This window comes from Microcaecilia unicolor, chromosome 4, assembly GCF_901765095.1.
Source record: "Microcaecilia unicolor chromosome 4, aMicUni1.1, whole genome shotgun sequence".
NCBI lineage: Eukaryota > Metazoa > Chordata > Amphibia > Gymnophiona > Siphonopidae > Microcaecilia > Microcaecilia unicolor.
In genome coordinates, this window is record NC_044034.1 from 167,945,730 (window position 1) to 167,970,529 (window position 24,800).

At 48.1% G+C, this 24,800-nt stretch overlaps 1 protein-coding gene across 2 annotated transcripts in view; it reads right to left on the reverse strand.

Moving 5' to 3' along the window:
- Nucleotides 1–24,800, reverse strand: part of ACP2 (acid phosphatase 2, lysosomal) — a 73,555-nt gene that overhangs the window by 39,476 nt on the left and 9,279 nt on the right. For both annotated transcript variants that reach the window (XR_003941926.1, XM_030200900.1), the window contains exons 3-6: nucleotides 22,836–22,922; nucleotides 5,006–5,158; nucleotides 3,765–3,863; nucleotides 2,757–2,846 (exon numbers count right to left, since the gene is read on the reverse strand). Coding sequence is in view for 1 of the 2 variants with exons in the window: in XM_030200900.1 (XP_030056760.1) it covers nucleotides 2,757–2,846; nucleotides 3,765–3,863; nucleotides 5,006–5,158; nucleotides 22,836–22,922 (429 nt within the window). In the remaining variant the exon portion in view is untranslated. The remainder of the gene's footprint in view (nucleotides 1–2,756; nucleotides 2,847–3,764; nucleotides 3,864–5,005; nucleotides 5,159–22,835; nucleotides 22,923–24,800) is intronic.

The window sequence follows — 24,800 nt, forward strand, 5'->3', positions numbered from 1 at the left end:
AGCTCAAGTAATTTGGAGAGAAAAGGAAGGAGGGAGATAGGTCGGTAATTAGAGGGGCAAGTAGGGTCGAGTGAAGGCTTCTTAAGGAGAGGTGTGACCACAGTATGTTTAAAGGCAGCAGGGACAATCGCAGTGGAAAGTGAGAGGTTGAGAATGTGACAGATAAAAGGAATAAGAGCAGGAGAGATGGCATTAAGAAGGTGGGTGGGAATGGGATCAGAGGAACAGGTGGTACATTTTGAGGAAGAAAGGAGAAGTGTAGTTTCCTCAATAGTAACTTCAGGAAAGGAGGAAAGGGAATGAGGAGTATCTATAGATATTTGTTGAAACTCTCTATCGCGCAGCCATAACTTCAAAAGATATACCCACAAATATCAGCAGAATGTTGGTGGGAGTGTGGGGAGAGAGGCACATTCATGCACATCTGGTGGGACTGTCCAAAGGTATTGGGCCCAGGTGCTAACGATGGTCCATACGATAGTAAAGGTGGAATACCCATGTAGAGCAGAACACTGTCTACTGCACCTTCGGCCCCCAAAAATCCAGGTACATTGGCATAAGCTAGCTGTTCAATGTTTTGTGGCAGCCAAGATCATGCTAGCAAGGGCCTGGAAACAGATAGAAACACCAGCAATACAGCTGATAATTAACAAGGTGGACCTCATCTATCAGATGTCAAAACTAACGGCCTTGTGAAAAGGAAAGGTTAAGATGTTTCAGATATTGTGGCAAACATATGAACATGAGAGGGAAGCGTTATTACTACCATCACCAAAATGCTAGTGGGAAGGGAGGGGGAGGGCTTAGGGGGGGATTTAATAAGGAAGCTACCGAAATATTGTTAAGTTGCTGAGTTTGGAAAATATATGAAGTTATAGAAATGTTTAGTTATGGATAAATGAAAATCTCAATAAAAATATGTTGTAAAAAAAAAAAAAAAAAAAGATTTGCAACTGGAGTTGTCACCTCAACATAAGTGGTTATCTACAAATATTAGAAGCATGGGCTAATGATTGGCAGTTAAGCTTTAGACAGAGGCTGATGTGCATGCACTCAGGGCTGCCGAGAGACTGAGCCGAGCCAGGCCCGGCCACCACTCCCCCCAATCGCTACCACTGTCGCCTCCCTCTCCTGCTCTCACGCCAGCGCCCCAGTCTCCACCCACCCCCATCGACGGCCCCCCTCCGTCCACCACCGGGCCCCCTGCATTCAAATCGGCAGCGCCTCACCTCCGTGTGAAAGCGGCAGACCGCCTCTCTTTGGTCCTTCCCTGTGTCCCACCCTTGTCTGATCTAACTTCCTGTTTCTGCGAGGGCAGGGCACAGTGAGGAAGGGCCCGAAGGGAGGTGATTTGCTGCTTTCACACGGAGGTGAGGCGCTGCCGATTTGAATGCAGGGGGCCCGGTGGCAGATGGAGGGGGTTGTCGACGGAGCCGAGGGCAGGCAAGTGAGACTGGGCACTGCAGCGCCAGCAGCCTGGAAGCAGGAGGAGAGAGACCCCAGTGCGCCCCCCCCCCCCCCCAACGGCCCTGCATGCACTAGGAGGCACCTTGGGATGGTTATGTCTGATGATCTCAAGGTGGTGAAACAATGTGACAAGGCTTCACATGCTGCAGCCTCTGCTGCAAGACTGCTATTTGAAACCATGCATGCCACAGAACACGTGCATTGCAACCTTTCACGTTGACTAGAACTGGGAGTTGTACCTTTATTAGCAATAGCTACAAACAACATTTTACTTTATACACTATGCAGTATACAACAGTATTTGAACACAGTTGGCATTGATGGGACTGGGTGAAAACATTTTTCTCTATATACACATGGAATAGTTTAAGAGGTGCTCAAGTGTGTGTTGGTGGTTCTCCCCTATCCTCTATGCCACACCTTCTGTATTTCCTGCTGTAACAGCCCATCTTCTCCTTCAGTATCCCTAATGTATCCAGTTAGCTAAGCCCTTAAAACAGTATGAGAATTACAAAGTTAAATACCTGGTCTAAAGCAAGTTTCACATTTAGGTTGTTGAGAGGCACAAGTTAAAATATATGGAGGGAGCATACCACATTTCTGCACACCCACAAAGCCTCATTTACATCCAAGACCCTTTCATCTGCATATTGGGGTGATTTTAACGCACAGCATGCTATTCTGAAAGCATGTTCACCTTTTAGTACATGGGGTTCCTTAATTGATCACCTGTCATTCTAAATGTGGGTGGCAGTTGGATAAGGGTGGGGGAAATTGTACATCAGAGAGAGAAGAGCACCTGTGAATGGTCTGAACATAGTTCCACCATTTCTTTTCTGACTCCAGCATACTAAATGTTCCAGTTCTGCTCTTTTCCAGGCAGCCTGCAGGTAACAGGAGAACCTGGAGCAGAACAGGAACTGTCAGGCTAGTTCCTAATCTAGCCACTCCTCCAATGCTCCCTCCCCTCACCCCCACTCCTTTTTCTCTATTGGAAACGATTACATGTGGCTGACTATTTCACAGGTACCACCTCTGCACTCTCTCTCTCAACCTAATATCACGAGCCAGAAAATACACAGAATTCCTAACTGTCCAGGGGCCAGAAGTGAGGCGTTCCTTGGTGTAGTGGTTCACAAGGTAAGGGTTGTGCATTTGATAAACCACCTTTCTGTGGTACAACTAAATCAGTTTACATTGTATACAGATGCACATGTATGATGAGCAGCACTAAATAATGTATTACATATTGTCTGCGTAGTAAGAGTGACAGACCAGCTAGAACTGACCTCGCAGAAGAGGGTGTCGTAAATACTCCAGATGGATTCCAGACTTGCGTCCTCAATCCCTGTCTCATTTCTCACCATCTCCATGAACCTCTGCAGAGAAAGATGACAGGTACACTTACACCAAACCACATCAAAGCCCTTGCCAGCCTCCCAAGGCTCTTGCAACATTTCTTCTTGGCCCCTAGAGCCTTTTGCCAGCCTCAGAAGCCTTCTAAAATGGAAAACAGTCCTCTCAAACCACTCCAGCCCCAGATGTCTCCAAAGCCACCCCCCCCCCCCCTCCCCCACTTGTTTCTCTCCTATCCTTTCCCACTATTTCAATACCATGGTAGAAAAAGGAGAGACAAAATTTTCTTTAAACTGCCAGCAGCAGGAGGTGCTGATCCGGCATTGTGTGTGTTTGTGTGAATGGGGGGGGGGGGGGGGGATTGTTCTGGAAGATTTCCATCTAGCAGTGACCTGGTCTTTTTCTAAGTATACACCCAAAACACAGACCCATTCTGTAAGCTCACTCTTTTGGCCTCAGCAAAATCCAAGTATAGAGTGCAATACATCAAATTGTACATGTTTTTAATAATGAGGACCTTCATAAAAACATATATATTCTTAGCGTCTTAAAGCAGGAGTTCATGTTGCCTCCAATTCATTAAAGTTTCACACCCTCGAGTAATACTCTGCTTCATGGAATTTCACATTTTAATGTCCTAAAAAAACTGATGCGAGTACCGCTTCAGTGTTTTGTCCTCGGCATAGCCCATGCACTTGTTTATAGTGAATCTCATGTGCTATTGAACTTCCCATTTCCCCAGGACACCCAAGTCCCTCTAAGAGGCTTGCAACCATCAGTGCAAACAGATATTACCACTTCCAGATCACATCCTATCAGAAGGATTGGGGGGAGGAAAGGGTTATTATTGGATAGTTCCAATATTGCAACATGCATTTTCCCCACTGACAATTATTCTGAATTTTCAGTTCATGTATCTGTTTCACCCTCCTCCAACCTACCCTATTCTCTTGAGTTTTATTTATGTATTCGGCGGACTGACGTGTCTCTCTCTGCAGCTGCTGGTATCGAGGACAGTTTGATAATGGGAACTTCAGCAGCTGAGCCAAAAACAAAAGAAACAATAATCAGTCATGATAGGAGGAGGGAGAGTACTGAAATGTAAGTGTGATGGAGAGAGAGACAGAGAAAATATGAAACGTAAATGGGGTGAGTGCTGGGGCTAGACCCCCCCCCCCCCCCCCCCCCCCCCCCCCCCCCCCACACACACACACAAAGATTAAAGATAAAAACCACAAAACTGCAGATAAGTCAACTAGGAATTGAAACTACATCTTTAAACAATCCATGTAACAGAGAAATATCCACCATTCTTCTATCAACAACCATTCTTTTTTGTTTGTTTTTTAATGCTTAAAATGTAAAATTGAAGCCCTGATATAGTAACATAGTAGATGACGGCAGAAAAAGACCTGCACGGTCCATCCAGTCTGCCCAACAAGACAACTCATGTGTGCTACTTTTTGTGTATACCCTACTTTGATTTGTACCTATGCTCTTCAGGGCACAGACTGTATAAGTCTGCCCAGCACTATCCCCGCCTCCCACCACCGGCTCTGGCACAGACTGTATAAGTCTGCCCAGCACTATCCCTGCCTCCCAACCTCCAGTCCTGCCTCCCACCACTGGCTCTGGCACAGACCGTAAAAGTCTGCCCCGCACTATCCCCGCCTCCCAACCTCCAGCCCCGCCTCCCACTACCGGCTCTGCTATCCAATCTCGGTTAAGCTCCGTTAAGCTGTGTTTTAGCACGAACATCTGCCTCAGGGATTAAATTTAAAAATATTGAAAGCTGAGAGTGAAGATCCCAACCTCTGTATTTGTAAGATCTCCAAGCCCAATATTGATGACTCCCTCAAAATGTCTAATCTAGATGCCCCCAATGAGGGAAAGATCACACATTATGGTGATGGGACTAAAATTTGTAAATGGATACATTTCAAAGACTGATCCAGTGTAAAAACATAAAATAATATACTAAAGTATGCTTAAAATAAAGCTGTTCTACTAACCCACAGCTGTACCAACAGCACTAGCTCTCTGCATGCTGCTCTAAACAAACTTTATCTGAATATGAGCCCTCACAACATGAAACTTTTACACTGCCTAGAACGGCATCAATATCTTCAAAGGCCAGGAGTAAGAAGGTAGAAGGGAGGAGAGGTACAACGCAGCAATTTACCCTGTCCTCAGATTCAGGTACTGTATGTACTGGTACCGGCTGCCAGGAAATGTTGGGATTAAAGAACTGGCTGGCTTCAGGAGGATACAAACCAGCCAGGTTCACTTCAGCACTCATCAGGGTTCGGTCACAATCTGTGCTGCGGATATAAATCTGGGGGGGGGAGATGGGGGGACTGCTTTCAGTAAGAGTCCAAGGTTCAAAAAACAAAGGGCCATCAACACTCACAATCTGAGATGACCCTGCATCACTCTCCTTTCCATTGCTGAGAATGGGATGACCAACAATTATGCAAACAGAACCACCCCTCCTGTCCATTTACCATTCTACTTATGGAAACCCACAGGATATTCAGGCAAAAACTAGCATCCCTGCAAGAGGATACAGCTCTCTCTAGAACAGGGGTTCTGACCCACTCCTCAGAACACACCAAGCCGGTCTGGTTTTCAAGATATCCACAATGAATATGCACGCCATAGAAATGCATGCTTTGCCTCCATTGTATGCAAATCTATATCATGCATATTAAATAGTTAACATAGTAAATGATAAGTACATAAGTAATGCCACACTGGGAAAAGACCAAGGGTCCATCGAGCCCAGCATCCTGTCCACGACAGCGGCCAATCCAGGCCAAGGGCACCTGGCAAGCTTCCCAAACGTACAAACATTTAAACTCTGCTAAGCTAACCGCCTTCACCACTTTCTCCGGCAACGAATTCCAGAGTTTAATTATACGTTGGGTGAAGAAGAATTTTTTCCGATTTGTTTTAAATTTACTACACTGTAGTTTCATCGCATGCCCCCTAGTCCTAGTATTTTTGGAAAGTGTGAACAGACGCTTCACATCCACCTGTTCCACTCCACTCATTATTTTGGCTAGGATCAGGCGACCCTCAGGGGGAGGAATGCTGGCTTCAGCCTAACCCCTGGTGAGCCTTTCCTCAGCTGAGAGGTGCCCACCTCTACTACCGGCTGCCTTTCAGGTGCTGTGGAGGACTTGCAGCTCATCTGCATATCCTTACAGCCTTCTCCGGGGTGACACCCAGGTCCACCCCGATCCACTCAGGGCCTCCGCTCTAGGTGCATTTTTCTCTTTGTATCTAATCTTTTTCCAGTTGCTAAAGTACCTTAATCGTTTATGGCCCCTATTCACATTCTCTTCCTAGCTCTGTCCCTTCCTAATCTTTTCCCTCACCCCCTACCTCTCTCCACTACAGGAACTCACTTCCCATCCATTGACTTCATCACCTCACCTTCTCTCCTACCCTCTTCCTCCCTCTTGGCTTTTAATCTCCGTCTCTTTCTTCCCTCCATTTTGCCTTCCCCATTCCACCTAAATACCTCTCGCCTTCGACGCCTTCGTGGCCACACCTCTCCTACTCTCCTCCGCTCTCTTTTACTCCTTCTCTTACTCTCAGCTGGTGACATCAATCCCAATCCTGGCCCTCCTCACCAACTATTATCCAAACTCTACAGATCTCACCGTGACCTCTCTAACCTCATCTCTATTCCTCTACTCCCCTCCTCTTCTCTGCCCTTCTCTTGCGCCCTATGGAATGCCCGCTCTATCTGTAACAAACTCCCCTATATCCAGGACCTCTTTATCTCGCGTCACCTCCATCTGCTCGCCATAACAGAAACCTGGCTCTGCCCTGATGACTCTGCTTCAGTCGCAGCCCTATGCCATGGCGGTTATCTATTTTCACATACTCCTCGCCCTGCTGGCCGTGGGGGCGGTGTTGGACTACTTCTCTCTCCCTCCTCCAGATTTCAACCCCTTCTTCCACCTCAATCTCACTGTTTTTCCTCCTTTGAAGTCCACTCTATCCGCCTTTTCTCTCCTCTGCCTCTTCGAATAGCGGTCATTTATCGTCCCCCTGATAAGTCCCTTTCATCCTTTCTCAGTGACTTTGATGCCTGGCTTGCCTTCTTCCATGATCCTTCCTCCCCCTCTCTCATCCTTGGTGACTTTAATATTCCTGCTAATGATCCTTCCAACTCTTATATTTCCAAGTTACTCGCTTTAACGTCGTCCTTTAATCTCCAACTATGCTCCACCTCCCCCACTCATCAAAATGGTCACTGTCTTGATCTCATCTTCTCCTCCAACTGTTCACCCTCTAGTTTCCTTGCCTCCGATCTTCCCCTCTCTGATCACCATCTTATAACTTTCACACTTAAATCTCCTCCCTCCCAGTCCCGTCCTATCCTATCTAATTTATCTAGGAATCTTCACGACATTGACCCTTCATCTCTATCCTCCCATGTTTCAAACCTCCTCTCTACTGTGGCACCATCCACGTCTGTCAACGAGGCTGTTTCTTCTTACAACAATACTCTATCCTCTGCCTTAGACACTCTTGCACCTTTGATGACCCGCCCTGTAAGGCGTACAAAACCCCAACCTTGGCTGACTTCTAATATCCGCTACCTACGTTCCTGTACCCGCTCCGCCGAACGCCTCTGGCGGAAATCTCGGGCCCTTGCTGATTTCTTACACTTTAAGTTCATGCTGACCTCCTTCCAATCTGCTCTTTTACGTGCCAAACAGGATTATTATATCCAACTGACCAACTCTCTTGGCTCTAATCCTCGACTTCTCTTCACCACATTGAACTCTCTCCTCAAGGTGCCCCCTCCCCCAACTCCACCTTCATTATCTCCTCAGACCCTTGCTGAATTCTTTCACAACAAGGTTCAAAAGATAAACCTTGCTTTCTCTACCTCACCAGCTCTCCCTCCACTAGTCCGTTCCCCTCTCTCTCCTTCCCCTCATTCCCTTTCCTCCTTTCCTGAAGTTACTATTGAGGAAACTACACTTCTCCTTTCTTCCTCAAAATGTACCACCTGTTCCTCTGATCCCATTCCCACCCACCTTCTTAATGCCATCTCTCCTACTCTTATTCCTTTTATCTGTCACATTCTCAACCTCTCACTTTCCACTGCGACTGTCCCTGCTGCCTTTAAACATGCTGTGGTCACACCTCTCCTTAAGAAGCCTTCACTTGACCCTACTTGTCCCTCTAATTACCGACCCATCTCCCTCCTTCCTTTTCTCTCCAAATTACTTGAGCGTGCTGTTCACCGCCGCTGCCTTGATTTTCTCTCCTCACATGCTATTCTTGACCCATTACAATCTGGTTTTCGCCCTCTCCACTCAACCGAAACTGCGCTTACTAAAGTCTCCAATGACCTATTACTGGCTAAATCCAGAGGTCAATATTCCATCCTCATTCTTCTTGATCTTTCCGCTGCTTTTGACACTGTCGATCACAGCATACTTCTCGATACCCTGTCCTCACTTGGATTCCAGGGCTCTATCCTTTCCTGGTTCTCTTCCTACCTCTCCCTCCGCACCTTTAGTGTTCACTCTGGTGGATCCTCTTCTACTTCTATCCCTCTGCCTGTCGGCGTACCTCAGGGTTCTGTTCTTGGTCCCCTCCTCTTTTCTATCTACACTTCTTCCCTTGGTTCATTAATCTCATCCCATGGCTTTTCCTACCACCTCTATGCTGATGACTCCCAAATCTACCTTTCTACCCTGATATCTCACCTTGCATCCAAACCAAAGTTTCAGTGTGCTTGTCTGACATTGCTGCCTGGATGTCTCAACGCCACCTGAAATTAAATATGACCAAAACCGAGCTTCTCATTTTCCCCCCCAAACCCACCTCCCCGCTCCCCCCGTTTTCTATTTCTGTTGATGGCTCTCTCATTCTCCCTGTCTCCTCAGCTCGAAACCTTGGGGTCATCTTTGACTCTTCTCTCTCCTTCTCTGCTCATATCCAGCAGACCGCCAAGACCTGTCGTTTCTTTCTTTACAACATCCGTAAAATCCGCCCCTTCTTTCCGAGCACTCTACCAAAACCCTCATCCACACCCTTGTCACCTCTCGTTTAGACTACTGCAATCTGCTTCTTGCTGGCCTCCCACTTAGTCACCTCTCCCCTCTCCAGTCGGTTCAAAACTCTGCTGCCCGTCTCATCTTCCGCCAGGGTCGCTTTACTCATACTACCCCTCTCCTCAAGACCCTTCACTGGCTCCCTATCCGTTTTCGCATCCTGTTCAAACTTCTTCTACTAACCTATAAATGTATTCACTCTGCTGCTCCCCAGTATCTCTCCACACTCGTCCTTCCCTACACCCCTTCCCGTGCACTCCGCTCCATGGATAAATCCTTCTTATCTGTTCCCTTCTCCACTACTGCCAACTCCAGACTTCGCGCCTTCTGTCTCGCTGCACCCTACGCCTGGAATAAACTTCCTGAGCCCCTACGTCTTGCCCCATCCTTGGCCACCTTTAAATCTAGACTGAAAACCCACCTCTTTAACATTGCTTTTGACTCGTAACCACTCGCCTCCACCTACCCTCCTCTCTTCCTTCCCGTTCACATTAATTGATTTGATTTGCTTACTTTATTTATTTTTGTCTATTAGATTGTAAGCTCTTGAGCAGGGACTGTCTTTCTTCTATGTTTGTACAGCGCTGCGTATGCCTTGTAGCGCTATAGAAATGCTAAATAGTAGTAGTAGTAGTAGTAATTTTATATACCTCTATCATGTCTCCCCTCAGCCGTCTCTTCTCCAAGCTGAAAAGCCCTAGCCTCCTTAGTCGTCCCATCCCCGCTATCATTTTAGTCGCCCTTCGCTGCACCTTTTCCAATTCTACTATATCTTTCTTGAGATGCGGCGACCAGAATTGAACACAATACATCAAATCTACAACAGTCAATGACATTGTAGTGAAAGAGGCTAGAGAGTAATAGCAGAGGTGGGGAAATGTGGAAAGAGAAATTGAATTCAATAGGAAGAGATGCACGACGGGTCTTGAGCATAAGCTTTTCCAAATAAGGTCTTAAGATATGCTATGATTTTAGCTTGTTGGGCAGACTGGATGGACCATGTGGATCTTTATAGACCGGTGAGTCTGACGTCGGTGCTGGGGAAAATGGTAGAGGCTATTATTAAAAACAAAATTACAGAGCACATCCAAGGACATGGATTACTGAGACCGAGTCAGCACGGCTTTTGTGTGGGGGATATCTTGCCAGACCAATTTACTTCAATTCTTTGAAGGAGTAAACAAACATGTGGACAAAGGGGAGCCAGTTGATATTGTATATCTGGATTTTCAAAAGGCGTTTGACAAGGAACCTCATGAAAGGCTACAGAGGAAATTGGAGGGTCATGGGATAGGAGGAAAAGTCCTATTGTGGATTAAAAACTGGTTGAAGGATAGGAAACAGAGTGGGGTTAAATGGGCAGTATTCACAATGGAGAAGGGTAGTTAGTGGGGTGCCTCAGGGGTCTGTGCTAGGACCGCTGCTTTTTAATATACTTATAAATGATTTAGAGATGGGAGTAACTAGTGAGGTAATTAAATTTGCTGATGACACAAAGGACCTTAAGAGACTGGGCGGCTAGATGGCAGATGACGTTTAATGTGAGCAAGTGCAAGGTGATGCATGTGGGAAAAAAGAGCCTGAATTATAGCTACGTCATGCAAGGTTCCACGTTAGGAGTTACAGACCAAGAAAGGGATCTGGGTGTCGTCGTCGATAATACGCTGAAACATTCTGCTCAGTGTGCTGCTGCGGCTCGGAAAGCGAATAGAATGTTGGGTATTATTAGGAAAGGTATGGAAAACAGGTGTGAGGATGTTATAATGCCGTTATATTGCTCCATGGTGCGACCGCACCTTGAGTATGGAGTTCAATTCTGGTCGCCGCATCTCAAGAAAGATATAGTGGAATTGGAAAAGGTGCAGCGAAGGGCGACTAAAATGCTAGCGAGGATGGGACGACTAAGGAGGCTAGGGCTTTTCAGCTTGGAGAAGAGACGGCTGAGGGGAGACATGATAGAGGTATATAAAATAATGAGTGGAGTGGAACAGGTGGATGTGAAGTGTATGTTCACGCTTTCCAAAAATACTAGGACTAGGGGGCATGCGATGAAACTACAGTGTAGTAAATTTAAAACAAATCGGAGAAAATATTTCTTCCCCCAACGCGTAATTAAACTCTGGAATTCGTTGCCGGAGAACGTGGTGAAGGCGGTTAGCTCAGCAGAGTTTAAGGTAAAATTATGTATCATACCTGATAATTTTCTTTCCCTTAATCATAGCCGATCAATCCATAGAGTGGTGGGTTGTGTCCATCTACCAGCAGGTGGAGATAGAGAGCAATCTTTTGCCTCCCTATATGTGGTCATGTGCTGCCGGAAATTCCCCAGTATGTCGATATCAAAGCTCCATCCGCAGGACTCAGCACTAAGAGAATTACACCCACAAAGGGACACTCTGCCCAGCTCACCACCGCCGAAGCGGGGGAGGGGAAATCTTCCAGCGCACCACCGCCGGGGCGATGGGCGGGAAACCACACCTGCCGACGTGGGGGGAACTGGCTTATCCTGCTACCGCAACCGCGGGAGGAGCTGGCTTACCCTAACACCGCTGAAGCGGGAGGGATACAAAGCTACCCTACAGCCGCCCGAAGCGGGAGGAAGCGCCGGCATAATTTAGTTATCAATCCAGCCACCGCCGAAACGGGGGGAGAGGAAGCAGCAGCTCACTGTAACACAAATCGTCTCAACTCGAAGAGACTTCAATTGGAAGAACTTGAACACGAAGTCCTCGTGAACAGGAAATGAAGACTGAACTTGAACCTGAAATATAACCAGAACACAAACAATACAGATATCTGGGAGGGGCTATGGATTGATCGGCTATGATTAAGGGAAAGAAAATTATCAGGTATGATACATAATTTTACCTTCCCTATCATCAAGCTGATCAATCCATAGACTGGTGGGATGTACTGAAGCAGTACTCACCCAGGGCGGGACATGGAAATCCCTGAACGCAACACTGAAGCCCCAAACTGGGCCTCGGCCCGAGCAGCCACATCCAAGCGGTAATGTCGTGAGAAGGTATGAGCCGATGACCAAGTAGCCGCTCTGCAAATCTCTTCCAAAGAGACAGATCTGGACTCCGCCATCGAGGCTGCTTGTGCTCTAGTAGAGTGTGCCTTCAGCTGAAAAGGCGGAATCTTCCCTGCCGCCACATAAGCTGACGCGATCGTCTCCTTGACCCAACGTGCCACAGTAGGCTTAGATGCCTGCAGACTCTTACGAGGGTCTGCGAACAGCACGAACAGATGATCCGACTTCCGGAAATCATTGGTCACTTCCAAGTATCTTATGATGGCCCGTCTAACATCCAGGTATTTGAGCGCAGGGTACTCCTCTGGGTAATCCTCCCTACGAAAGGAGGGTAGGTAAAGCTGCTGATTCACATGGAATCGAGAAACAATCTTGGGCAGGAAGGAAGGCACTGGGCGAATCGATATTCCTGCCTCAGTGAATCGCAGGAACGGTTCTCAACACGAGAGCGCCTGGAGCTCGGAAACTCTTTTGGCTAATGTGATAGCCACCAGGAAGACTGCTTTCAACGTCAGGTCCTTCAGTGATGCCCTTGGCAAGGGCTCGAAGGGCGGCTTCTGCAAGGTCCATAGCACCAGATTGAGATTCCACGTAGGCACTATCGAGTGCAGAGGGGGGCGCAGGTGATTAACTCCTTTGAGAAAGCGTACCACATCCGGCTGTGAAGCCAGGGAAGCCCCCTTCAGACGACCCCTGAAGCAAGCTAGAGCCGCCACCTGGACTTTCAGCGAACTGAGCGACAGGCCTTTCTCCAGCCCCTCTTGCAGGAACGCCAACACTGAAGAGATTGGAGCAGTGAAGGGCGATACAGAGCCTGCCTCGCACCACGACGCAAAGGTACGCCAAACCCTGGCATAAGTGGTGGAAGTAGAGCGCTTCCTCGCTCTCAGCATAGTGGCGATGACCTTGTCTGAGAAGCCCTTCTTCCTCAGCCGCTTCCGCTCAAGAGCCAGGCCGTAAGACCAAAGGGGGAGGGATCCTCCATCACCACGGGACCCTGATGTAAGAGGCCCCGCTCCACTGGCAGTCGCAGAGGGCCGTCCACCGAGAGTCTGACTAAGTCCGCATACCAGGGACGTCTGGGCCAATCCGGACCCACCAGGATCACCTGGCCCGGATGCTTTGCCACCCGGCCTAGCACCCTGCCCATCATGGGCCAGGGCGGGAACACGTAGAGAATCTCCTGTGCCGGCCACTGCTGGAGAAGAGCATCGACTCCCAGAGATCGAGGGTCCTGTCCTCTGCTGAAAAAACACGGCACTTGGCAATTGGCCGAGGACGCCATCAGATCCAGGCTCGGTCGGCCCCAGCGTTTCGTGATGTCCAAGAACGCCCGAGCAGACAGTTGCCACTCTCCGGGATCCAAGGTATGGCAACTGAGAAAGTCCGCTTTGACACTCCTGACTCCCGCAATGTGGGCCACCGACAGCTGTTCCAGATTTGCATCCGCCCACAGGCATAGCTTCATGGCCTCCTTGGCTAGAGGGGCGCTACTGGTACCTCCCTGGCGATTGACATAGGCCAGAGCCGTGGCATTGTCCGACAGGACCCGTACAAGCCTCAGCACCAATACCGGGAGAAACTCTAGAAGCGCCAACCGAATGGCTCGGAGATCCAAGAGGTTGATGGACCATTTCGTCTCTGCAGGAGACCAGAGCCCCTGCGCTGTCCGTCCCAGGCAGTGGGCTCCCCAGCCCGTCAAGCAGGCGTCCGTCGTGACGACCACCCACTCCAGGGTCGTAAGAGGCATTCCTGCGGACAACTTGCCTGGCTTCAGCCACCAGCTCAGCGCCTTTCGCACCCGCTGGATCCAAAGGAAGCCGTACGGCGTAATCCTCCGAGACTGGAGTCCACCGCCGCAGAAGAGAGTGCTGTAGTGGTCTCATATGAGCCCTGGCCCAGGGCACTACCTCCATCGTGGCCGTCATGGAGCCCAACAGCTGCACATAGTCCCAAGCTCGAAGAGTAGAGGAGGCTAGGAACTGCCCCACCTGGGTCCGAAGCTTGACGCTCCGGTTGTCCGGCAGGAACACTCTGCCCACTTGGGTGTCAAATCGAACTCCCAGATACTCCAGGGACTGAGTCGGGCGCAGCTGGCTTTTCTCCCAGTTGATGATCCATCCTAGGGAGCTCAGAAGAGTAATGACCCTGTCTGTAGCTCTCCCGCACTCTGCATAGGAAGGGGCTTGGATCAGCCAGTCGTCCAGATAGGGATGGACTTGCACTCCCTCCTTGCGGAGGTAGGCCGCGATGACCACCATTACTTTGGAGAAGGTCCGTGGAGCCGTAGCTAACCCAAACGGGAGGGCTCTGAACTGGAAGTGTCGGCCCAGCACTGCAAAGCGCAGAAAGCGCTGATGAGGCGGCCAGATGGGAATATGTAGGTAAGCTTCCTTGATGTCCAGGGAGGCCAGGAATTCTCCCTTTTTCACCGCAGCTATTACGGAGTGGAGGGTCTCCATCTGGAAGTGCTGAACTTTCAATGCCTGATTGACTCCCTTGAGGTCGAGAATAGGCCGAGCAGAGCCTTCTTTCTTTGGCACCACAAAGTAAATGGAGTAGCGCCCCTTGCCAGGCTGATCTACTGGCACCGGGACCACTGCGCCCAGGCGGATCAGGTTGTTCAAAGTCTGCTGCACGGCAGCTGCTTTGACCTGAGACTTGCAAGGAGAGTTTACAAATCCGACTCTTAGGGGTCGGCAGAACTCTAGCTTGTAGCCGTCTCTGATGACTTCCAGAACCCAAGCGTCTGAAGTTACCCTGGTCCACTCGACCAGAAACGAGACCAACCTTCCTCCTATCTGCACTGGGCCATGGACCAGGTCCCCGTCATTGGGTACGCGACCCTGGGGGCGGGCCGGATGTCGAACCTCCTGGACGGCGGTCCCTACGAAAGGAATGCTGCTTGGGGGAGAAGTTTCATTTGAAGGAAGCGGAGGCAGAGGAGGCCGACTTGCCCGGGCGATACCGACGGGCTTCCTGGAATCGGCCCTTAGAGGAACCAGGACGGGCACTGCCGGCCCGAGTCCTGACCTCCGGCAACCTCTTGCCCTTGGACGTGCCGAGCTCCGTCACGATCTTGTCCAGCTCGTCCCCAAAGAGCAGCTTGCCTTTAAAAGGCAACTTGGCTAGGCGAGATTTAGAGGCATGGTCAGCAGACCAGTGCTTAAGCCAGAGCCACCGCCGCGCAGAGACTATCTGAGCCATACCCTTGGCCGAAGCTCTCAAAACATCATACAGCAAGTCTGCCAAGTAGGCCACACCCGACTCCAGGGTCGGCCATTCCGCCCTCCAGGAAGGGTCCGAGGGGGAAGCCCGCTGCAAAACAGTCAGGCACGCCCTAGCCACGTAGGAGCCGCAAACCGAGGCTTGCAAACTCAGAGCGGCCGCCTCAAAGGACGACTTTAAGGCCGCCTCCACTCTCCTGTCCTGGGCGTCCTTCAGGGCAGTGCCACCTTTTTCTTAGTCAAGGCAGTGATTAAGGAATCTACCGTGGGCCAGACAAAGGCTTCCCGTTCCCCCTCAGGTAAGGGGTACAGATGGGACATAGCCCTGGCTACTTTCAGGCTCGCCTCAGGGGCATCCCATTGCGCTGAAATTAACGTCTGCATGGCTTCATGAACGTGGAAGGTTCTAGGCGGGCGCTTCGTTCCCAGCATAATGGCGGAGCCAGTAGAGGCTGAGAAATAGCCTTCCTCCGGAGAGGCAATCTTCAAAATGCTCATGGCCTGCACAAGCCGGTTGGGCAAGTCCTCTGAGCGAAAAAGCCGCGCTGCAGAGGGGTCGTCCGCTCCATCCGAGCGAGGATCAGTCTCTTCCATAGAGTCCGCTAAGGATCTCTGGGAGAACTCAGACACGCTGCCGTCATCCACATCACAGGAGACAGAGTTCCCCAAGGGTGGAAGATCCACCCGAGGGCGCTTAAGCATAGAGGCCTCATCACCCCGATGTCACATCTGTGGCCGTGAGCACCCTCAGACTTACCTCATTTCTGGGGGCCAGCAGCTCTGCTGGCTTCTGTCTGTCTTTGTGTTAGTCTTGTCTCTGGCTCTGTGTGCTGATTACTTCACTAGACCTCACCTGTGTGTGCTATGCCTTTCTGGGGAGCCAGCATCTAAGATGGCTGCCACCGGCTCTGTGCCAGCTTCCAAGATGGCTCCTGCCTGTCTTTCTTGTGGGCTCACTTCCTATGTGTGTCAAGCCTCTCTTTGGGGTCAGTGTACTTCCTGCTTCTGTCCTGCTGCTGGTGACTCATCAGTGAGAGCCTTCATAAGGAAGGACTGTGCTTGCAGTCAGGGCCTTTGCATAAGTGTTATGCTCTTAGGCCAGGTCAGGTTAGTAAGTGTCTGCTGCACTACTGCTTAGCCTCTCTCTGGGTTCCAGCCCAGTTTCTTTCTGTGTCTGTGTCTCTGTTGCCCTTCCGTGGGGGGTCTTCCCTGCCACTGTCTGTCTGTGGACTGCGGGTCCTTCCTGGCTTACCCTGTGTTTGGGGTGAAGCCTCTGCTCCAGGCTTACCCTGTGTTGGGGTGAAGCCTCTGTTCCTGGCTTACCCTGGGTTGGGGTGAAGCCTTTGTCCGGGTTTGTTCTCTGTGTTTGCGAAGCCTCAGCCTTTGTGGGTTCCCCAGTCAGGGTGGGGAACGGCTGTGGCTTCAGACCCTTGGCCTGTTCTTCCTGGTTACTCTGTTTGCTGTGCTGCCTGCCGAAGACCCTTGGCCTGTTATTCTCTTTACCCTGAACCCTGACTTGCCTAGCCTGTGTGCCTACCCTGCTTGTATATCCTGAGGGTATATCCTGAATCCTGTATCTGTCTGGCTAGTGTGTTTTCCTGGGTGATTATTCCGGTATCCTGTCTTCACCTAGCTAGAGGGTTTACCCTGTGGGTATTCCCGGATCCCCGTTCTGCCTAGTGTGTTGCTGCCCTAGTCCTTGCTCCTGCTAGCTTCTGTACGCCTGGTGTTCCTTGGTCTGTCTTCTGGGTCTTGCTAGTGGCTGTGCAGCAGCACATTGTCTGAGTCTAGTTCCGTGCCCTGTCGCCCTCATGTTTCCCAGACCCAGGGTGGGTCCTCTGGATCTTCAGTTCCTGCCATATCCTGCAAGTCCTGCCGGCAGCCTGCACTTCGGAGCTCAACTCCGGAGGAACGGTGGCTAGGTGCAGGTGAAGCTGTTCCTGTCTCATCTGTTCTAGTTGCCTGCCTTGTACTACTCCAGTCCAGAGTTCCAGTACTGTTCTTCTGTGTTTCCAGTTCCGAGGTGGTCTTGCCTGCCGCTGTCGCTCCTCGGCAGTGGCCCAAGGGCTCATGAATTCCAGTCCTGCCTCGAGGACCTGACAGAATGCCAAGGCCCTCGAGAACGCAACACCCAATCAGAGGGGTGAGCAGGTGCAGTGTTCTGCATAAGAAAGGCCTGATGTAGCAGCAAAATTAACTCAGGGGAGAAACCCCCCAGTCTGTGCATTTCTGCAGCCTGTGCCGCGGCCCTAGAGGCGCCCTCCATCTACGCTCCCAGGAACGGGGGAGAGGCGTGTTGCGCGTCCAAAATGGCGTCTGGCGCGAAACTCCGAGAAGGAGCCGCGCAGGAAGAAGGGCGTTTTAATTTCGCTGACTTCTTACTGTCGCCCGATTCAAGGGCGACCAAGCTATTAACGTCTCCCATCTCGAGGGCGGCCCAAGAAGAAGCCGACCGAGCCGCGTGGCCGGTCACGACTGGGAGGGCGGCCAGCGGGGGATGGGCGCCTATGGCGGGAAAGGCCGCCGCGCCGGAGGAAAAACCAGTGAACTCTCCCGGCTCCGAAAGGGCGCCCAAAAAGGGCGACTCTACCTTCGAGCCCCCCGCTTCCCCGCTAGGTGCCTTGCCATCCGAGGCCATAGCCACGTGGAGACCGTTCGGGGAACCCCCGGCCCGCTAGTAAAAGGTAAAAATTACTTGCTTCTTGCTCCGAGCAGCGACGACTTGTTCCAGTGAGCAGCTGCAAATGGACGTCCTTTTTGAACGTTTAAAAACAAATTTTTTTTTTTTTTAACAGAGCCAGCGGGAGGGGGGAGAAAAGGAGGGACCTGGCACCACCAGGTTTGCACTTGCTCACGAAGAGCCCTCAACCCCAGGTACTCAACAAAACCTAAACAATTAGGCTTGGAGACCTAGCCAGAGCTGCTGCTGTGTGACCACACACCTGCTGAGATAGAGAACATACTGGGGAATTTCCGGCAGCACATGACCACATACAGGGAGGCAAAAGATTGCTCTCTATCTCCACCTGCTGGTAGATGGACACAACCCACCAGTCTATGGATTGATCGGCTTGATGATAGAGAAATAGGGGTTAGATGGTTTCCTAAAGGACAAGTCCATAAACCGCTACTAAATAGACTTGGGAAAAATCCACAATTCCAGGAATAACATGTATAGAATGTTTGTATGTTTGGGAAGCTTGCCAGGTGCCCTTGGCCTGGATTGGCCGCTGTCATGGACAGGATGCTGGGCTCGATGGACCCTTGGTCTTTTCCCAGTGTGGCATTACTTATGTACTTATGTAAGTCTGCCCGGCCTGGACTTATTCCCCAATTATTGTAGTTGCTATCGAAGCTCACTCGAGCCGATCCAGATCTGGCTAATCTGTTTTGTGGTCCTTATGCAATTTGATAGATCGAATGTGGGGTATATATTGCAGACAATGATGAATATGGAACAGAGGAAAATATTTGAATGGGACACAGTACGCCCTATGGATCTCAAGAAGGAAATGGAGTGGGTGGGGCTATGAGTTTGAGACAGTGATTTGCTACAGCTGTTCCCCCTGCTATATCTGTACAGCGCAAGCGTTTCTAGCATCTGCGCCATTTTTTGTCGGGAAACCTAAAGGGTCGATCCTGTGCATGCTGCTGGATAAAAGGTTTAAGATATGAATTTAAGGTGTATTAGTAATTATACAGTCAGTTGTTAAGAGGAGCATTGTAGTAGGGCCACGTATCTATTTTGTTACAGTTAAACCCCTGATGAGGCCAGTAGGTGAAACGCGTTGCAAGCGTTATGTGTAAGAAAAGTGTATGAATGTGGAGTATGAGTCAGTATGAATGAGTAATGGGCATAGAGATAAAGGAACAATACAGCAAAAGGTATATTGAAATGTATAGTAAATGACTAAAAAATTGATTATGGGAAAAATTTAATTGTAGTCACTTAATTGATAATCAATATAATCTAGTGTCTGGATTGGAAGGTAGAGATCTCGCATTTGAATATATAGTAAAAGAACAATGTATGAGATAAGGCACCTCTCAAGAACAGGTTGGAATGCCTCTGAAGCCAGCTTGTGCAGGAGGGAGGCGGGGTATGTTTGAGGTTCGGGAGATAAGCCACCTGGCCAGTGGTTTGTTTACCTGAACTGAGAGCATATGACTGAAACCTCATACATTCCTGGATAAGTTTTAGCTTAATAAAAAGGGGGCTTTTTGCAGCAGAGCCTTGGTGCTCATTCTGTGGATGGGCGTATCGTGCAGAAAGATTTGTTCCTGGTCTGGAGACTTCAGGCTTTTTCGCTGCAACGGGCCCCCCAGCTGATGAGATAAGGGCCTGAATGATGTAATTCCTGACGTGTGTGTGTGTATATCTTTCTTATTTTACTTTTCTATAGCCTTCCTTTAGTAATGTACTCAGTGTGTTTGTTTCTTAATCATTGTGATGCAGTAACAATAATGACTTATACACTCTCCAATTAAAGTGCAAATAAAGAGTTTCATTTACCCAATACGAATCTAAAAGAATCTGTAGTATTTTAGTCTTTGAGAAGTCTGTGGTGATCAAATGAGCAGGCTGCAATACCAAAGCAATACACATGTCCAGTGACTCGCCCGCCCCAGCCCCATCTCTGCCCTCAGTTTTCCTCAACTGCTTTCCTTCCAGCTGCCCTGTGTTTAAAAAGTCGCAGAGGTGACAGCGAAAAAGTAGGTTTGCCTCTAGCCTTTAAGCTTTCCCTTCTTTCTCAGCGTTATGTTGGATAAGTCACATATCTGGGATTCTTGGTTTTTGCTACACCATGTTAAATTTGCGTCCTGACCTCAGGCACACGCTAGTGGTTAGTGCCTATATATGACACGGACACATACATTTTCTCATCACTGTGTGCCCACAAACGCTAGTGAAGGCGCTACTGTGCATGGTGTTTTCTTTGCCAGAATGGCCCAATTGTGGATCTCTGCTGTTGTGCTGCCTCAAGTGCAAAGGTGAAGGTAAGTGTGCAGCACATATATCCTGTTTTTATTTTTGTTGAGAGCCTCATGCTATGATAACACTATATTGGCCCTATGGGATGGTGGGTAGGTGTTTGGGCTAATCTAGTCTAATAAGTGCCAGAGTATGGGTTATTTAGACTTTTGGAAGTCTCTCATTCAGTAGATCACTCCACGGAGGGGGTCCTTTTGTATAGGTCAGTGTGGTGAAGTGATGGGTTCTTTTTTTTTTTCTGTGTTATTACAAATTACAGTAGCTAATGGTGTTGTTTGGACAAAGAAGGCATTGGCCTTTTTCACACCAAAGTTTTTATCACGACCAAGGTACAGCTCCACAAAGGTAAATGTGAGGTTTGCTCAGCTGTATGACAAAGGTGAAAAGCTTAATGTGAGGTTTCTCACTGTGCTGTTCCATCTTTGTAGCCAGGATGTAGAGGTAGTTCTCTCCTAATCATGGAATGTCTACCATGCAATTAACAATTAGAGAATGTCTTCAGGTATATGAGGGGGTTTCCTTGCTGATTAGCCATAGGCAGTGTGTTTACACACCTGCCTTGTCCAATTAGCTGTTTAGAAATGAAATGTGCAAGTAGTGTTTTTCTGTGGTTAAAAACTACATGTGTTGGTGTGGTTTCTGCTGTTACAAATGTTGATACAATATGTGTACAAGTGGGACACAGTTTGGAAGAGAGCAAGGAATGGTGTGGGATAACAGAGGTAAATGTATAAGTAGGTTAGGGTCTAGGCCCCTAAAATGGTTGTGACTGTGCTGATTAGCCTACTCTGTTGTTCAGACCTCTGTGTCTGTCTTGATGGCGGTGTGTCCTAGGGCTACTGTGGATCTGGTTGTGTGTCTGACACTACTTGGTGAAACATGTCACAATGCTGTCTTCTGTGGTCTACAGCTGCTACACAAGTAATGGTCATCACACAAGTTGTGTGATATAGGTTGTTCAACTTGTCCACTGGCCCAACTTTGAGTTAGCCTTTTAGAGTGGACTGTAGATAATGTTGTACATCACCAATTTTTTCAGTTACAATGGGGGCACTAGGAGGGGCTGCATATTTTTGTGGGTTATACTCCTACAGATTGTCTAGGTCTCTAGGAGTACTGCTAACCCTGCTAGTGGTGAATGAAGTCTCAGGCCCTCTGGGTTAAAAGACAATGGGTTTGTGTTTGCTCTGTTATCTTTGTCTGCCATCCTCCTGAAAGTGTTTAGACAGGTCAGGACAATCATCTAGGTTTACTAGATTCAGGATACCAGGAGAACGAGAAACTTTACCAGATATTCAACTGGGTGGATTTGGGCTAAATAGATAAAGTCAACCAAAGTTTTCTGGTTAAATTAATTCAAACACAGCAGCCTGAATATCACAAAATAATTAATTAGGAGGTTTTGGGTAAACTTATGTAACAGAAAGGAGAAGAACAGAAACAGGATATAAATATCAGTATCAGTATCACTAAAATGTTATGCACAGAGTAGCATTCTAGCACACGCAGATGTATGTGCTATACAACTCCAGTGCCAATCAGTGCGCAGGATAAGGCTGCTGTTAACACAAATCTGTGTGCGCGCTCCCATTTTATGCACATTTTTTGCACTGGGTCTATTTGTATACTGTTTGGTTACTGCATCGGGCAGCAAAACATTGGTGTTACTTTTGCACTAGGAAGCAGTACCCTTTGCAGCAATGCACAGCTCTAAGGCAAGGTTTCTGCATCAATCCCAAATGATGGTTATTAGAACTTCCATTGGGAGCTGCAAAGGACTGGTGGGGAGCCTGGGCAGACATCATAACCCACTCATCAACCTATCAGATTGCAGCTTTGTGGCTAAGGCCAGGCAGTAATTCCTGGTACTCCTGTGATTCTGGTTTTCCTTAAGTAACAAAGCTGCCTAGCATTCATTCATTCATTTCAGTATTTATATACCACTTAAACATAAGCGGTTTATAGTTTCATTTTACAGGTACTGGGTCTGTCTCTAGTAGGCTCACAATCTATGTAGTACATTGTACTACTGTTGTACCTGGGACAATGGAGGATTAAGTGACTTGCCCAGGGTCACACGGAGCTGCAAAGGGAATTGAACTTGCTTCCCCAGGATCTCAAGCCACAGCCAACCATCAGGCAGCAGCGGGAATCTAACCCAGTTCCCCAGGTCCACAATCCGCTGCACTAACCATTAAACCACTCCTCCATGCCCCAAAAGTTAACACCCCAATGGAAGGAGTTGAACATTCCAAGCAAACCAAAGGGGGGGGGGGGGGGTGAAGAGAGACAAATAGTACTAAAAAAAATCCCCATTTATCAAAATACATTCAATACAAGTTACAATAACAGCAAAATAAGACATTGAGAAATGCAAAGGTTAAACCATGACTAATTATTTCAGGATTGTTAGAAGGAGTTCTGGTTATATCAGTTTCCTCACTGGAACTCATCACAGAGCATTAATTTGGGCAAGAACCAGCCATTCAGGATCTATGGGTACATCTCCAGGTGAATAATATGTCAAATCCGCACAATACTCAAGGTGTCAGTGACCAAAGGCAGAACAATGCCAGGTGTGTGATAAGTGAAGGACAGCAGAACAAGGGCTTAGACTCAGCTAAGAAAGGAAAGGCTTGACACAATAAAGCATCAAATAGTTAACTGACCTCCTGTCTGTCATAGGACTCATTTAGGAATCCAGTGTATCGTGTCTTCAGCCCCTGGCCTAGCTTCCAGTGTTGCATCATACCCTCCTGTAATCACACAGCAACAACATAATAAAAACCCATTAATACTGCTAATACTCGAACAAAGAAGAGGAGGTTTTGCAGTTAGGTAGTCAATAGAAATCAAACAAAATAAAACATGGAAAAGAAAATAAGATGATACCTTTTTTATTGGACATAACTTAATACATTTCTTGATTAGCTTTCGAAGGTTGCCCTTCTTCGTCAGATCGGAAATAAGCAAATGTGCTAGCTGACAGTGTATATAAGTGAGAACATTCAAGCATTGCTATGACAGTCTGACAGGGTGGGAGGATGGGGGTGGGTAGGAAGTATGCATGGGGACATCAAAGCATATCATTGGTATTCTAACAGGGTGGGTGTGGATAGGTGAGGGGAGGGTGATCAACAGAGACATACAGCTTTATGGTTTATAATGGGCTAGGAACCCCAGGTCCTTGTTAAGTCCTTTCTGTTGGGTGTTAAAATATTCAATCATTCTGACTTCAAAGGTCTTACGTTCTTGTATGGTTTTAAAGTTACCTTTCAGTATTCTCACTGTGAAATCACTGGTACAGTGTCCTGGTTCTGTGAAGTGCTGTCCCACCGGGGTGGGGGCCCTACTGGCTGTATTGTTCATGTGATGTCTATGTAAATTGAATCTTGTCTTAAGCATCTGGCCTGTTTCTCCAATATAGCATCCTTCATTACATTTTTTACACTGAATGATATATACCACATTGGAAGATGAGCAAGTGAAAGATCCCTTTATGTTGAATATCTTTCCTTTGTGGATGACTTTGGGGTCCTGTGAAATATTTTGGCATAGTTTGCAACTGGATAAATTGCAGGGAAGTGTGCCCTTCTGTTCCTTTTCAGTCTGTGAAGGAAGTTTACTTCTGATTAGCTTGTGTTTTAAATTGGGTGGCTGTCGGAAGGCCAGTACTGGTGGGGATGGGAATATCTCTTTCAGTAATTCATCCTCCTGGAGTATAGGTTGTAGATCTCTTATGATTTTCCTCAGTTTTTCCAGCTCTGGATTGTATGTCACTACAAGCGGGATTCTGTCTGTGGATTTTTTCTTTTTGTACTGTAGCAGATTCTCCCTGGGTGTTTTGAGGGAGGAGGCAATATTCTTGGAGATTATTTTGGGGTTGTAGCCCTTCTGTTTGAAGGATTCAGTCAGGGTTTTAAGGTGTCTGTCTCTGTCCCCTGGGTCAGAGCAGATACGGTGGTATCTTGTGGCTTGGCTGTAAATGATGGATCTTTTTGTATGTGAAGGATGGAAGCTGGAGTTGTGGAGATAGCTACATCTGTCTGTGGGTTTCTTGTATACAGATGTTTGTATACAGCCATCACTGATTGAGACCGTGGTGTCCAAAAAATTGACTTTTTCTGGGGAGTAGTCAATTTTGAATCTGATTGTAGGATGGTATGTATTGAATGCAGAATAAAATTGTTTCAGAGTTTCTTCACCCTCCGTCCAAATCATAAAAATGTCATCGATGTACCGGTAGTATTTTAGAGGTTTGGTCTGGTGTGTATTCAGAAATGTCTCTTCCAGCTCAGCCATAAAAAGGTTGGCATATTGGGGTGCTGTCCTGGTGCCCATCGCAGTGCCCATTATTTGCAGATAGATATCATTGTTAAAGTGGAAGTAGTTGTGAGTTAAGATGAATTTGATTAATTTTGTGATAGTTTCTGGTGAGTATTGATGGTCCAGTGTGGATTTTTTTAGGAGTCTTCCACATGCAGCTATGCCATCCGCATGTGGAATGTTGCTGTATAGTGATTCTACATCCATCGTGACCAGAAGGGTGTTAGGTGGTAGTTGCTTGATATTTTTCAATTTATTCAGAAAGTCTGTGGTGTCTTGTATGAAGCTGTTAGTTTTGTATACGAGAG